This window comes from the organism of the source record quoted next, unplaced genomic scaffold, assembly GCF_019419815.1.
Source record: "Pyrus x bretschneideri cultivar Hongxiangsu unplaced genomic scaffold, Pyrus_bretschneideri_v1 Contig3, whole genome shotgun sequence".
Taxonomy (NCBI): Eukaryota; Viridiplantae; Streptophyta; class Magnoliopsida; order Rosales; family Rosaceae; genus Pyrus; species Pyrus x bretschneideri.
Window position 1 is genome coordinate 9,975,511 of NW_025999612.1, and position 14,988 is coordinate 9,990,498.

Consider the following 14,988-nt stretch of genomic DNA (forward strand, 5'->3'; position numbering starts at 1 on the left):
GTGTCATCTTTACTTCTATTTGAGAAATTGGTTGAAGTGAAGATTTTTAGAAAGTGTTGTTTTATTGAAACTACACATTTTGTTGACTACATTTTACATATAAACTAAATTTTAAATAACTTATATTCCCTAATATGAAATAATTTAGACCCTAAAACGTAAAATTCTAAATACATTCCAAGTCATTTTTAATTTTGGATCATATGCATCCAAAGAATTTTATTTCTTCAAGTTCTCAAACCACTCCCACCTAGAGATGGTAATTAAACCCGATAACCGTCCGAGGAGGATGGATTTGAGGATGAAATTTTGGGTATTTTCGGATATAAGAAAAAATCGTGAATATTATTTGTTTACGATTTAGGATATGGTTATAGGGTTCTCAATCCGTATCCATCCCAAAGTCCACCTCGAATTTTATATATAATATAAAATATATGATTTTTCTGTACATTCACAAGTATTGAAATTATTTGATAAATTGCTTCGTTTGTAGTGGCTGTTGTATTTGCTTTTGTCATCCCTTTCTTTTTTTCACCAATTTGCCTTATTTGCTATCATATTTGGCTTATCATGAACACCTCAAGAAAATATTTGTTTAATTATGTCTTTGATGATTTGGGTGTGGATATTTAATGACAAAATTAGTATCAAATTATAATGTGCCAGTTGAACGAATAAATTTTTCACATTGACGAAAATAGATATAACCGTTTAACAATGAGAAATCTATTACTCGGTGGGCATGATTATAATCTCTGATGGTTAACTTGCAAATATGAACATGGTTCATTTTCATAATTTATGGGAATGAATATGACATTTTCGTTCCCAATCCGAACCATTGCCATCCTTATTTCCACCTTCCTTTGTTAAACAAAACCCTAGCCATTTAAAGCACAAACACACCAATGAAAAAACAAAAAACAAAAAAAAAAACTTATTTTGACAAATTAAACATAAAATCGTCTATTTGGAGGCTACACGTAATGGTTGGGAAACCCTAAACCCCAATTCAGATTATAGGTATGTTCCTAGTTCTCAATCGATTAGGTATATTTCGGAGGATACCTACCAAAATATCGAATCATTTCATTAGTTATGTAATTTTCATTGTGACTGGAACACACATATCCCATCATTTGTATAGTGATGCGTGGTGTACCATCAGGGCTCCGGTCACACTGAAAAACCTTTTTAAGTTTGAGCTTGGTAGAGAAATGCAGAGAGCGTGAGGTGCGAGGATCGTTTGGTTAAGATGACTGTATTAAGATACTTTCCTCTGTTTTAGCTCTTGCAGATGCACACCGCTACGTTGTCTGTCGCGAGGAAGGATTTCGGTTCCAAGATGTCATGAAAACAAACTGTAGTTTCAACAGGTTCTGCTTTGGACATGATCTCAACAGGATCTTTACTACTATTTTAACCAAATATTCAAAAACTGAATCCTCATTTCTTCAACAAACATTCTCAATGCAAAAACCTTACAACCAAGGAAGCATATAGCAGAATTCAAACTTCATTACGGGGCTTACAAGGTACAAATAGGAGTCCGTAACCTCTTCAAAACCGTATAGGTGTAGAAAATACCTAAAACCGAAGGTACGTGTTACACAACAAAACCAACCGCCGTGGAAAGACCTGAGAATTTTTCTTCCAAACATAATTTAAGCTCTCGTCGTGACTATATTCGACAACAAAAGTGGGATTTTCTATTTGTAAATGTAACTGGTGTTTATGGTGGGATTTGCTCTGCTTCAAGATCTCTTGGGTGCATGGACAAAATGCACAGAAGATGAGGGAGAAAGAAATATTTCGCTAGAAACACGAGAACCCCATAATCAGCCTCTTCGCCAACTGCTGGCCGGCGTGGATTTACCCAGAATATTTGGCTTGCACACCATAAGCTGTACAGGAGTGCTACGATAGCAATTAGAATCGCTGATTGTATCGATTGTTTGGTAATATACCTGTGAGGCCTAACTCTGCAAGCCAAAGCAATTGATCAACATATACGTAAAGGACCTGTGGTGAGCTAGGGAAAGAGGAACCAAATGTATGTGGAGTGCCTCAAATAAATACCTGTTGATGTATACAAATCCGCCAATTAAGATGATGCATAAAATGCCAACTACAACAACAGCATCTGGATTAACCGGTGCTCGACCCTCCCACCAACCAGTGCTCAAAATCCATGTATACTCTGATGAATGCCCATTCTCCTGTACATTTGAAAGGACGTACAAGATGTAAAAATCTAAACAGACAAAAAAAGGAAGTAGAAAACATGAATTTATGCTCCATGACTGAATTACATGTGGATCGATGAGCCTCAAAGTTCTTGCACATAGGCGCTATTAAACTTTAGACTCCGTTGATACATATTCGATGTCAAATTATGACTCTAAACATCCACTACTACCGAAATTAAGAATCATATTACGACCTTTTCTCCTATGGCTACATCAACCCCTAATGAAAAGAAAACAAACCAAAATTAAAATGTTAACCCTCCAAAACACAAGTCATTGGTTCTTCTTCATAGAACAAACAATCGATAAAGAATTGAATTAGGATCTTCGAGCAGAAGAGCTGATCGACGTCTCAATATTACCTCGAACAAGTGATCGAGGAAGAAGTGTGAAAAAGAACCAGCTGACACCAGCAAGAAGCATTGCTTCTTAGTAAGGGGCACCTGTAACATAAAAACACAAGAAATGACAGACATATTCACTACTTGTGTTAATGATGAATGATCAAAACAAAGATTCTGGTTCTGCAATTTTCCAACAAAATCTTACAATTAAGAGCAACCTTAAAAGCAACATTAAACAACCAAAACAAATCTCACTTAATAAATACAACCTCATTCCCCTTTCCCAGTATCGAGCATATGATTCATATGAGGCTAATGTTCATTAATCTGATCAAGTAAATCACACAGTTCAGATCATATGCAGAAATCCTACTTTGATTTTCTCCTAAGATCTGCACAGCCAAAAATAGAAACCCCAAATCTTAAAACTGACAACTAAAGTTCGAAAATAGAAACCCAAAAGATCCAAGATTCAAACTTTGTTTCCATTTTCTCACAGTTCCCCAGCTCCCACAACCAAAAATAGAAACCCCAAATCTGAAAAACGACAACTCACCCCAGAAAACGAATCAAGAACCCGCCTTCGAAGAAAAACTCCAGAAACCCAGGAGTACAGAAAACAGAGAGGAAGACCCAGGAGGAGGAAATAGAAGATGGGATCGTGGACCAAGTCGGCGAGCTCGGAGCCGAACCCGAAGCCGAAGACGGAGTCGAGCCACTCGGAGAAGGAGCCGATGTCGGGGCCGAAGAAGGCGTTGACCGTGTAGAAGAGGGTGTGGTGGGGGCTGAACCTGCCGCCGCTGAGGGTGGTCAGAGCCAGGCCCGAACCCATGGCGTACATGAGGTGCGGACCAGGGCCCGGCATGGCTGCACCTGCTCCCACCTGGGTTTTGGCCCGGGGGGTGTGGGGTGGTCAGATTTAAGAGCTTGAGTTTTTGTTGTTTGTTACAAATCAGGATCTGCCATTGTTTGATGTCAGCTGGAAAGCTTGATGGGCAATTACAGTTTGAGTGTCGAGTTTCATTAAATTCAAGCGCTGATTAAGGAATGAGCGACAGTTAATCTCGTTAGGATTATGTTGGAATATGTGCTTTTGGGCTTTTGTCATGTAGTATTGTTATCCTGGGCTTTTGGCCATCTTTTGATTATTTGGTTTAGATTGTACTACTGCGCTATAGAAATTTTATAAACGAAACTAGTCAATTTCTTAATATTAATTTGAAGATTACTTTTATAAAAAAAAATTTATAACCGGATATCGTTTAATTATCTAAATGTATCAGATAAATAGAAAGTTCATCATAACAAGCGTATGAGTGCTCTTGAATTAATCTGGAACAAATTAAACGTGGAATGAATTCTTGGTGCGTGCTTATCAACCTAACGACATGAATTCAAAGGTCATGTGGTCTGAACATTCTTGGATATGTTTTGAATAATTTCACACGTCTTCTTCTATATCGGGTAGGGTCTAAGAACAAGGCCTAAGGGACGGGGCCTATCCAGATCATGGGCCGGCTTAGGCCCTTCCTATTTCAAATGGCGCTGGATAAGCCCGGTCCTAAGACTTGGCTGGGCCAGCCACAACTCGAAAAATAAGATTGGGCTCAGACCGGCCCATCGGGCCTCGTCCCTTTTTACAGGCCTAGAAGTTACTAGGCATTTGAGGTAATCTTTCGGAAATGCCCTTGAAGTTGGGTTTCTAAGCAGGTCAGAATCTGTGGGCTCATTTAGCCCAATTCATTGACTATATCCAGATCTAGCCCAATACCTAAGCCGAAAAAGGTCCAACCAATTATCTCCAGAATGTTGGTCTCCACTCTCTTAATCTTTAACAATACTTAATACTTAACATGTTTAAAATATCGATATGGTTGTCACTTCACACTACGGTCTAATGATATTCATCTTCACTTATAAATTAGATGTCTTAGATTCGATTTTTTGCCAAAAAAGAACTTGAATCACATTATTGCTAACTCATTATGAAGTTAAGTCGACTCCCTCCTCATTAATGTAGATAATATCAAGAAATATAATGATATCAACAGTTAGACGATAATTATGTTGAATACATGTAAACAGGTCTAAAATTAAAAGTCAATCTAATAATTCAACCCATTAGATTTGTTAACTTTTGTTAAAAAAACAAAAAAAAAAAAAAAAATCAACGGATAAGTTCTAAGACGCAATATCTTCTTCTTTGATCTTGTTTGATTTTTCCAATTTTCTCACCAACTCGCTTATACTTGGTGGGAATAATCCCCGACTTCCAATGACGTCATCACCTTCTCATTTAGCCAGAGTTGGGCGACGTCAGCTGGAAGGAAAGAACGGATAAGAACCGGATGGTACCATCGGACACGGGTAATTGGTGGGACCCGCCGGCTTGTCAACTTTTTGGTCTTTTTAACGGATAAGGACTCTCTCTCTCTCTCTCTCTCTAGTCTTTCTCTCTCCAGTCTGTATGTGCATGCAATTGCAAATTTGGAATGGGCGACTCTTCTCCCCACGCATTCGCCTCCTCCGCCTGCGACACGGCACGAGACTACTATACGTGGCTGGCCCACCACGGACCATCGGATAACGTCGGCCCCACCTTTTCCCTGTCTCAAATGCAACAATATTATTTTATTTTTCTATTTTTATATTTTCGCCTTTTCCCTTTTTTTATTTTCCGTGGGAAATAGGATATTTGTTTACAGAAAGTAAAGGTGAGTTGTTATTTTAATTCATGTAATTCCCTTCCTAATCCGAATATTCCGATTGTCAACCATGGTGATGGCCACGTGGAGGGGTCGGATATACTCCCCAAATTTATAATTCTCTCTTTATATAATTCTGATACGACATGTGGCAACAATGTTTTTTTATCACATCAAAATAAAGTGATGGATTCAAAAAGTCAAGGAAATTAATAAAGCAAGTATTTGCTATGTTTTTAAGAAAAAACTGCTTACGTGTTGTTGTGAGAATAAACAATTGTTTTAACAAAAAATAACGATTGAGTGTTTTGGTAAATTTTTACGTTAAGTTCCTGTTAATAAGTTAAATGACTAAAAAATAATATAGTATTTAATGTGATATAATAATCATAAAAGAGAATAATACAGAAGTAAAGATTAAAATTTTGTGAAACATGCAAGGATATACTTGTCATTTGAAAATCTCATTAAATGTGCATTGTTCATTGTGCTTTGAAAAGAACACTTTTTAAAAAGCATATAGAGTCATAGACTCTACTTCTGCTTTTTTACTTTTATTAACAACATTTTAAAATAAACGCTTCTTTGTTTTATTAAACATATTTGATTTGAAATTTTTTTTGATAAACTATTTTTTTTTATAAAGCACCACAACTCAAAACCAATTGTAAATCTAATGCGAGCACGTTATCTTGCCGCACTTTACAAATGTGAATGACCTTACAACTACCTAACGGGGAGCCCACCACATCCAGCTGGCATTGTACAAATATTCACAACCATATATCCACACGATTCAATTCCAAAAATGTTGCACATACGAAGATTTGTAAGAGGTGGTGGGGGCCTCCCCCCACATGCCAGAAGAAAAATAAAATCTTAGTACCATCATAACGTGGGCCCCGACGGCGGACCGACCAACCACGAGGAAACAAGTGTGATCACGTGGATAAATGTCCATTGTCAAAGGGAAGCCAGAGGGAATTGGTCACCGTTTGTGAAAAGCGCTTACGAGGATTGGAACAAGTCGGCATGCGGGACTGGATTGGAAGAAAAGAAAATGTTGCCGTACTGGAAAAGAACAAGGGTTGGGAAATGGGATGGGTATGGGTCCAATCCAATCGGGTTAGGGAATTAGGGATGGGATGGGATAATATAGGATGAGGTTAAAACGGTCACACTGGCTTTTAGCTTCGTCATAGGCTGTGACGGGGAAGAGAGAGAGATCCATGTCTCCTAGATTTTATCGGCTTTCAAGTTCGTGACACACTTGCTCATCATTACATCTATATGCCAAGTTGCCTTCTGTTTAACGTTAGGTGCTTATGATTAGATTGAATTAGATAACGTTAGATAACGTGTAAATACAACCTATTATGATAAGATTTAAAATTATTACGGAATAAGTAGTGATTAAGGACGAATTTAAGAAGCGTATTTCACACAACATATCTGAAGTTTGATTCTTGACCCTGGTAAATCACACGATGGTGGCTAAAGAGAGGCTTAAATATGCTTCTGTGAGTCATTCCGGCCCCAAGAATGATGGATTGCAGTGGTAAAGACACCAACTGGTATCCCTTTAAAAGAATTTATAAGTTTTAGTAGTGAGTAATTCATTTTTTACATCCAACATAGACGAAGTTTTTTCTTTTCTTCTTTCAAACATACGAAATATAATGAGTTATTCAATCCAATCTTATATACCGTGAATTTTGATGCAGACTTTTGTGTATCTAAGTTGGTTATGCTTTCTGGTCGTCAATTTCACTCAAGTTCGAATCTTCACTTTAGTGGCTTCTATTAAATTCAAATGTTGCTTGAATCAAAATGGAAAAACATAAAGTTTCATCGTAAACAGAGTTGATTATCATGTTTGATCTGAGATTAAACTTACCAACGAATAAGCAATCACGCAAGAAAATACTAAAAAATAGCGTTTATCATGCCGTTGAGTTCTTGTATTCACTTGAGGAGGCCAAACCTACTTAGACTTCGTCTACCACCAAATTGGAAACATATGCAGACGATGTTCAATTAATCTGATGTTCAATTAATCTAAAGTCAAGTTTGCCTCCTTTGGTCCCTTGTTAAGCTAGACAAATAATTGACTAATTAAGGTTAGTTTGCTTTTGCCTCTATAGTCTTCGTCAATTAGGTATCGGTTTATTGCAATTGTTTGAAATTTATGCCAACTTGTCGTCATGCGGCCAAAAATCAATTTCATAAGATATTGGAGTTCAAATGAAACTATGAAATATCACATTCACGAGATTTCTCAATGCGTTGAGAATACGGCTTAGTATATCAAGTGTAATAATACACTTTGTTGGAATTTAAAAAATTTCCAACCAATTATGCTATGACACTTATTGTACTTGATCATGTTCATGGCACCTTGATTTTTTTTTTTCCACATTTACCGTTGAAAAGTTGGTGAAATAGTCGTATGTTTTGTAACTATTTCATTTTTCTCTAGAAGTAGATTTTTCAATTTTAGAAAAGGGACATATTATATGTATTTTCTAATAATTCTAGAGACACCAACTCATGTCTTTTTTAAATGTCAACTAATGTAAATAGTTAAGGTTGATAGTCCTCATTTCATTTTAATGAATATCGTACATTTTCCTCAAAAATTCTGCCAATTTAGCTAATTATTGTCATTTTGTGTGACTTTATTGCAGTTTCATGCATCAATTCGATTGATATTTTTTAATACAATATAATAAGACTAGCCACAAAATCAAACTAAGTCACAAATTTGTCAATAATAATTAATTGTCAAACCCATTAGTCGAATAAGAAAAATCATTCACTTACAAGTGAGAGTTATACCGCTAAACAGACGATAATGTTAGTGAGCTAATTGACAAAAAATATTATTCAACTTCAAATGCAACCTTTATTAACTGCATGACTCAAAGTTGAAAAATTCAAATCATAAATATGAAACTGAAAAATGATTTAAACTACAAAGGAACAACCTTTTAATTTTAGGAGGTTTAACAAAACACTTTCGATACTGTTCATTTTTAATGAAAAATCATATTTATACATTTTTCTAGTACTATTCACTATATCTTTAAAAATAACTTTTCATTAAATGAGAAATTTTTTAAAATTTTTCGTTAGTTTTTCTTTTAATTTTAGCAAGAGCTTTTTTGGTGGTGTCACGAGTTTTGATTATAGAAATCGCTTCCGTTGACAAACAAATCGTTCGCATAAAGATTCAACAAATGACGCACCGACCTGCTCGCGCGTGAAGATTTCTCACGGCTTTCACTTAGGCGGTAAGTGAAAAGGGTAAAAACATAACGGACCGAAATGTGAAAAAGTTTAAAAGCCAAACAAAACGATCTTATCCAAATGGGCGACGCCGTGACACAAGGAAAGCTTCGTGGTCGAGCAGCCGCGTTTACTGCCCATCTCCCCATAAGTAATTTGGTAAATGTTCTTTTTTATATAATGATATTGTTAAAGAATAAGATCTCGCACGGTCATATGACATATACAATTAATATATTGAATTTTCACACTTAGTATTGCCGAGATCTTTTGTGATATAATAACTCAACACCTAGTAATATGTGGTTAAGTTGACAATATTGGTGATATGGTGGAGGACCTGCATGGGTCTCATAGTGTGATATCAAAGCAAACTATTCTTTCAACATGTTCTCGGCCTAGTTTACTTTACTCGAAAATACCAACTTAAGTTGGGCTTTCAAAAAGTTGCACGAGCTTCAGCTTAAAGATATTAAATGACTGGGTCCTTGAAAAGTTGTGTTGGTTCTAGTCTTGAATGATGATCAGGCTCTCAAAAGTTGCATTAGCGCCAGTACAATTACTTGACATGTTCCCGATGTTGGAATTGATTTACCTTGTGACCTTGTGAGTGTTCACTCATGAGGAGGCGTGTTGAAGAATAAGATCTCACATCGGTTATCTTACAAAATAATATACAATTAATATACCAGAGTTTTCACCTCTAATATTACCGACATCATTTGTGATAAAACTCAATACCTAGTTATAGATGATTAAGTTAGGACAATATTAGTATTATTAGTGGTGAACCAACATAAACGTATAAATTTACTAGATATAATTATATTAACAAAATAATAAATTGATATCGAATTTGTTATTTACGAATTCAAATAGACCATTCAATCCCAAGTGAAAGCGATTACCGTTATACCATGATATTCACTACGACCTTCATTCTACATTTGGGTGGCAGTTCATTTCAATTCTTTACTATTTTACCCAATTGCTATACTTTCATATTAAGTTATTAACTATTGCAGCTACTTTCTTTTTTATCTTACTCTTAATTCCCAAAAGAACAGTGTTAGCAGTGGCATACGCATGCATTGCGATGGATTGACGTTTGAGTGTGCGTTGTGTTTATTTGGCACTGATGTAAGTGAGTAATACAAACGTAGTAGATACGACTATTTGGCACATGAATAAGCAATTGTTGCTCAAGAACTCTTTGCCACAAGATAAATAATGCTTTGTAATTGTTCCTTGAAAATAGAGAAAAAAAAAATTCATGTGAAAACACATAATACACTCGCTTCTCAAGGTAATGGGATAATACTTTTATTTTTATTTAAAAAGAGGGATAACTGGTAGTAAGTTACGGTTATTCATCCATTTTGGGGGTAATGGGATAATACTTTTATGAGCCTTAGTTCATACATTTATTTTTTCATCTCATATGTATCTTTGTAAAGCACTATAAGGCCATCTTTAACTAAAAGAGAGCCAAAGGGCTATGTTTAGCCCTATAGTTATGCAAGAAATTTTATTTTAATGAATAGTGTCAGACCATATTTTATACCATCTCCAACCGAGAGGGCCAAAGGATCATAAACCAAACATAGTCCTTTGACAAATAACTCATCTCCAACCGAGGGGGCTAAAAGGCCATAGGTCAAACATAATTAATATATATTTTATTATTTTAATTGAATTAATATGGTTAATTATATTAAAATATCATATTAAAATAAGATGTTCAAACATATTTTGAGTGCCGCTTGTGGTTAAATGAATTAGCCTCCGGATTTCTTATCTTTATATAATCTCAATAATTTTTTGGATAGGATTTCAAGTCCAAGCCCTTCCTTTCATTGTAGATGTGCCCATTTGAAAATTCTTGAAAAAATTAAAAGAAAGATTATTGGAAGATGTAAGATAATAGAATGTGAAGAATTGAAATAAAATGAGGTAAGATAGTATGGAATGGTGAAAAGTATGTGAGAAATGGTGTAGTAATGGCTTAGGTATTCGTCCAAAAAAAAAAATAATCAAATTCCAACGGCTACCTGACGTTATGTTGACATCAGGTTACCGTTGGAGTGCAAGTGGGCTAGGCTCATCGGGCTGGCTAGCTGGCTTGAAATGGCCAGCCCGCTGGCCTGATTTGGTGGTTTTGGCTTGGTGGGGCCCACAATCCATTTGGTCTAGCCCTCAGTTAGATACTGTTTTTGTGTCATTTCGAGCTATTTTTAGCCCTATGACCATTTGACCGGGTCGGATGACCTAAGCGCAGTTCCACTGGGGGTGGGATAGGCCAACACCCAGCCAAACAAATGCCCCCGCACCTAAGAGTAGCTCAGAATTGACAGACCTTGGGACGGGCCCATCTGATGCCAGCGTGACATCAACCACCTTTTTTTTTCTTTTTTTCTTTTTTTCCCCGCCAAGTCCTGCAAGTCTGGTCAAGGGTGTTGCCCGACGACAATTCCTGTCTTGTTCCGGAACATGACTTGCTTCTCCGGAATGGGGGTTTTGGGTCGAGGGTTCATGGTGATCGGCGGCGGCGGCAGCGGAGTTGAGGTCGACGAGGCATTTGCTTAGGCAGGGGGTGTAGAATCCGGTGATGGGTTTGGTAGGGTGATGGTGATAGGTGGATAGGCGGTGAGTTTGGGGTTTCATTGCTCTTTTAGAGTTGGAGGAAGAGGGCGGAGGCGATGGTAGTTGAGAGTTCGTGCATGGTAGAAGAATGAAGTGTTGTGTCAGTGAGGGAGAGAGGCGGTGAAGTTGATAAAGGAATGGAAGGGAATTGTAGGGGTGGACAGCGGTGGGGATGAGGAAGAGGTGTGGAAGATGAGAAGGGAAGTGGTGTGGATTTGGTGTGGGATTTGGTGTGGATGCAGCGGCGGTGGGAATGGAAGGGAAGTGCAGGAATGGGAAAGGAAGTGCAGGGACGGTGGGAATGAGAAAATAAAAATATTATTATTTTATTTTTTATAAAGTCAGAAATTAAAAATAAAATTATTTTTTATTATTTTTATAATAAATAATAATATTTTAATAAAATGGACTAGGTTATTTTTTGTTAGGGGTGGAGATGCATTTGATCTATTACTGTTCATTGGGGTCTATCACTATTCACTGAATGGATAAATGCGTTGGGTGCTGACACATTTGTGTTAGAGTGGAACTGCTCTAAGTACACATGTAGATAATATTTAGATACTTCAGAAATTTTTAATTTTTTACTTTTATTCAATCGAATCAATCATATTGGTGGGAGAATTGAATTTGGGATTACAGTCTAAAAGTTATTGGCAGATTCAGACAATGAGAACTCATTGCCACGAAAAGGATAAATCATATAACTACAAATAGGAGATATTAAATACCACAAAGACATCACGGCCGATCTTGAGTTTTTTCAGTGCCCACAGCCAATGCTCAAAATGTATTTTTTGACAATGACAATAGACGAACATATATTAGAAAAATATTTAAAAAGTGATTGAACTCATTGCCCTCACATCATATTATATTACTTGAAGAAAAAACATACAATATATTATCAGTGCTGCTTGGGACTCTGTCACTTTGGCAGAAAATTATCCTCTCTAGATCTACTTTGGAGGATCTTAGGAATCCTCATATCTTAACCGTTCATCTTATATCATACGGTTAGTTTTCGTTAGGTACTATTTATGTTTAATTTTAAATAAAAAAATCAAATTTTTACTGTACGATATACGATAAATGACTAACATCTGAAAATTCCTAAAATTCTCACCATTTGGATCGGATGGGATCCAAATCCCACTCTGGTTGCCTGGGTGGACGACTGGAGTGGGTCGATGGAACGTCGAAATCAGACTGTGCAGCTTGGGAAATTGCTTCGAAATTCAGGTTTATAGGTACAGCAATATACTTCCAAAATAACAGATTAATGATCCCTTTAATTAATTAAAGTCTTAAGGCTTGGTACTTGGAGCTGATTTATGGTTCCTTTAAATCTTTAATTAATTAATTAAAGTGACGTACAGAAGCCAAAAGGCTATAGCAATTCAAAAAATTTTATTTTACATTTTTTATAAATGTATTTTTTTTAATTATAAAAAATTTAGTGTGCAAAATGAGATTTTTAAAGTACCAATAACAATTTCCATACCTATATATGTAGAAAAAAAAAAATTTGATGCCCTTTTTAATTTGAGCTATGGATAGGGACTCTGTTAGCAGGTAATGCTAGAAAGACTAAATTTGGAAAATTGAATGACATGAAAGTTGACTTAAGCGTTGATAAACGTGTTCATTCTTATTAAGAACACATCATTTAATTCCAAATTTGATTTACAAATTTAATCTCTATAAGCCCGCCCTGCAAAACATAACCACATCATATTATTGATAGAGTGGTTTAATGCTGTTGATAAGTAGAGAGGTATTTTAAGATTTTCACCAACAATGGAATTTTTTTGTTTTGCAAGCAACTCCAAAGGGTTGCAATCCTCTAGCCTCGTCGTGGTCTTTGAAGCTAAGAGATTTCTTGTTGGATTATATAATAATAGGAGTGTGATATCCACACACTTTTTTTTACTTCTTACACACCTCTTATTGATTTATGTCATTTAATTTTATTCAATTCATTTGATCAGATGATCGAAAATTAAAAAAGTATGTAAAAAGTAAAAATAAATGTGTGGATAGAACATCTTAAATAATGATACATGAATGTGACTAATTAAAAGGTCACTTCGTTGATTAAATATAGTGGTCACAATAGTGGTACTTTTCCGCACACGTTTCCAATTGTCCAATTAAAAAAAAAATTGACCCCAAACACTAGTTTTTGTGGGCCTATTTTATGTTTATCCGCATGCAAGGATTATTTTATCCCAACCCATCTTTTATTTGTTTTTTTAAGGTACCAAGGGATGGTCAAACTTTTATTTAAACACAAAACAACAACACAAGGTTGGTAAATGCAAACAACACTATTGGGGAAGGATAATATTGAAATTATAATTTTATTTAATTATTTAGGTTTGCCTTTTTGGTACCTAAAGAATTAGGTTTTTGGTTTTTTACCCACTGTAACCATTGTATTACTTTGTAGGCCAAGCTAGTTTATCTAGGTAACGAGTCACGTCTCCTGATCTCGCAATCTGTAATTGATGAACCGAGTAATTTTGACTACTCATTTCAAATCTTATACCCTCTACTAGACCATCCTGTTGGCCCAATTCATAAAAACTAAGAGTCCAAATCTATCTTTCTTTTGAATTATACAAATTACACGGTTTGTTGATTTGGGATTGCAAGATCTGAAAAGGTTTTGAATCCTCAAAAAAGAGATATATATATATGTAGAGTTACTCAGTGAATGAATATCTATTTACAGAAATAGTTGGCAAACTAATTTGTGAATATGTCCCCTTTTTGTATTCTTGTGTAAAGAGGTTTAGTGGTGGGTTTGTTATGGTTGACTAGCCTTTTGGATATATATGATGCCAACACACACACACACACACACACATATATGGATTGTGAATTAGAATTTCCTCACATATGCACACAAATAAAGAGATTGAAAATAATCTATCAATGTTGATACAAAACAATATTTAATTATTAGATAATTTCACGTCTTACACAAACGGAACCTATTTAATTTGTATAAGAGGAATGCTAGGTGGACTAGTTTTTTAAACTAAATTTGCAAATCATGTGATGTGTCACCAATAGAAATAAACACGTTAATCAACACTTAAGTAATAACTCAATCATCAACAACCACGTTATATAATTTATAAAATTTAGCTCTGAAAATTGATCTATCTAGCATTACCTGATAGATACATCATTGACATGTCAAACTAATTGAGGGTGGAATGTGAACATGATTATTATACCAAACTTTAAAGACATGGCATTAATTGGAGTTTAGTTGAAGTTAGGCGCAAGACATACGGATATGGTTCCATTATAGATAATGAATTGGAATCTATCATAGACAAACATTAAAAGAATTTTCTTCACGCTGATTTGAAAATACACGGTCTATAGTTTAATTGGTTAATTTTGAGAAGAATTTTCACACCCTTATTATTGCTTGGATTTAGAAAAATGTACAATGATCAATAGTTTAAATTAACAATTAAGTAACGTAACATGTTAAACTGACTCGCTGAATAAAAAGTAGAAAAATTTGGAGTAGGGGTAGATATGAAATAAAGATGAAAAGGAGGTGGCATTAGTGAAAGAAGAAAGGCACAACACAGGACTATAACGTAAGACCAACCAGGTATTTGCAATCCAACCATAACCATAGTCTCTCTCTCTCTCTCTCTATCTCTCTCTATCTCTATCTTGTTTATCTTGTTTCTCTCTCTAAATCTTTCCATATATATCTTCTTTTTT

General features: G+C 35.5%; 1 protein-coding gene across 2 annotated transcripts; it reads right to left on the reverse strand.

Moving 5' to 3' along the window:
• Positions 1–1,503: 1,503 nt before the first annotated feature.
• On the reverse strand, positions 1,504–3,641 carry LOC125479566. Of its 2 annotated transcripts, XM_048589037.1 has the most exons (4): positions 3,153–3,639; positions 2,615–2,695; positions 2,083–2,222; positions 1,504–1,985 (listed from the first exon to the last, which is right to left on the reverse strand). In XM_048589037.1, the coding sequence occupies exons 1-4, from the start codon at positions 3,459–3,461 to the stop codon at positions 1,736–1,738; spliced, it is 780 nt and encodes a 259-aa protein (XP_048444994.1). In that variant the 5' UTR covers positions 3,462–3,639; the 3' UTR covers positions 1,504–1,735. The 2 variants fall into 2 exon arrangements, with proteins under 2 accessions (XP_048444994.1, XP_048444995.1); XM_048589038.1 differs by lacking the exon at positions 2,615–2,695 and having other exon boundaries at positions 3,153–3,641.
• Between the last annotated feature and the right edge of the window lie 11,347 nt (positions 3,642–14,988).

Bases quoted from the DNA above. Each gene is read 5' to 3' on its own strand.
- LOC125479566 (XM_048589037.1), bottom strand. From the start codon at position 3,461: ATGCCGGGCCCTGGTCCGCACCTCATGTACGCCATGGGTTCGGGCCTG. The intron at 2,696-3,152 runs GTGAGTTGTCGT...TTTATGTTACAG, and splicing joins TTCTTGATTCGTTTTCTGGG to GTGCCCCTTACTAAGAAGCA. The intron at 2,223-2,614 runs GTAATATTGAGA...TCAAATGTACAG, and splicing joins TCCTCGATCACTTGTTCGAG to GAGAATGGGCATTCATCAGA.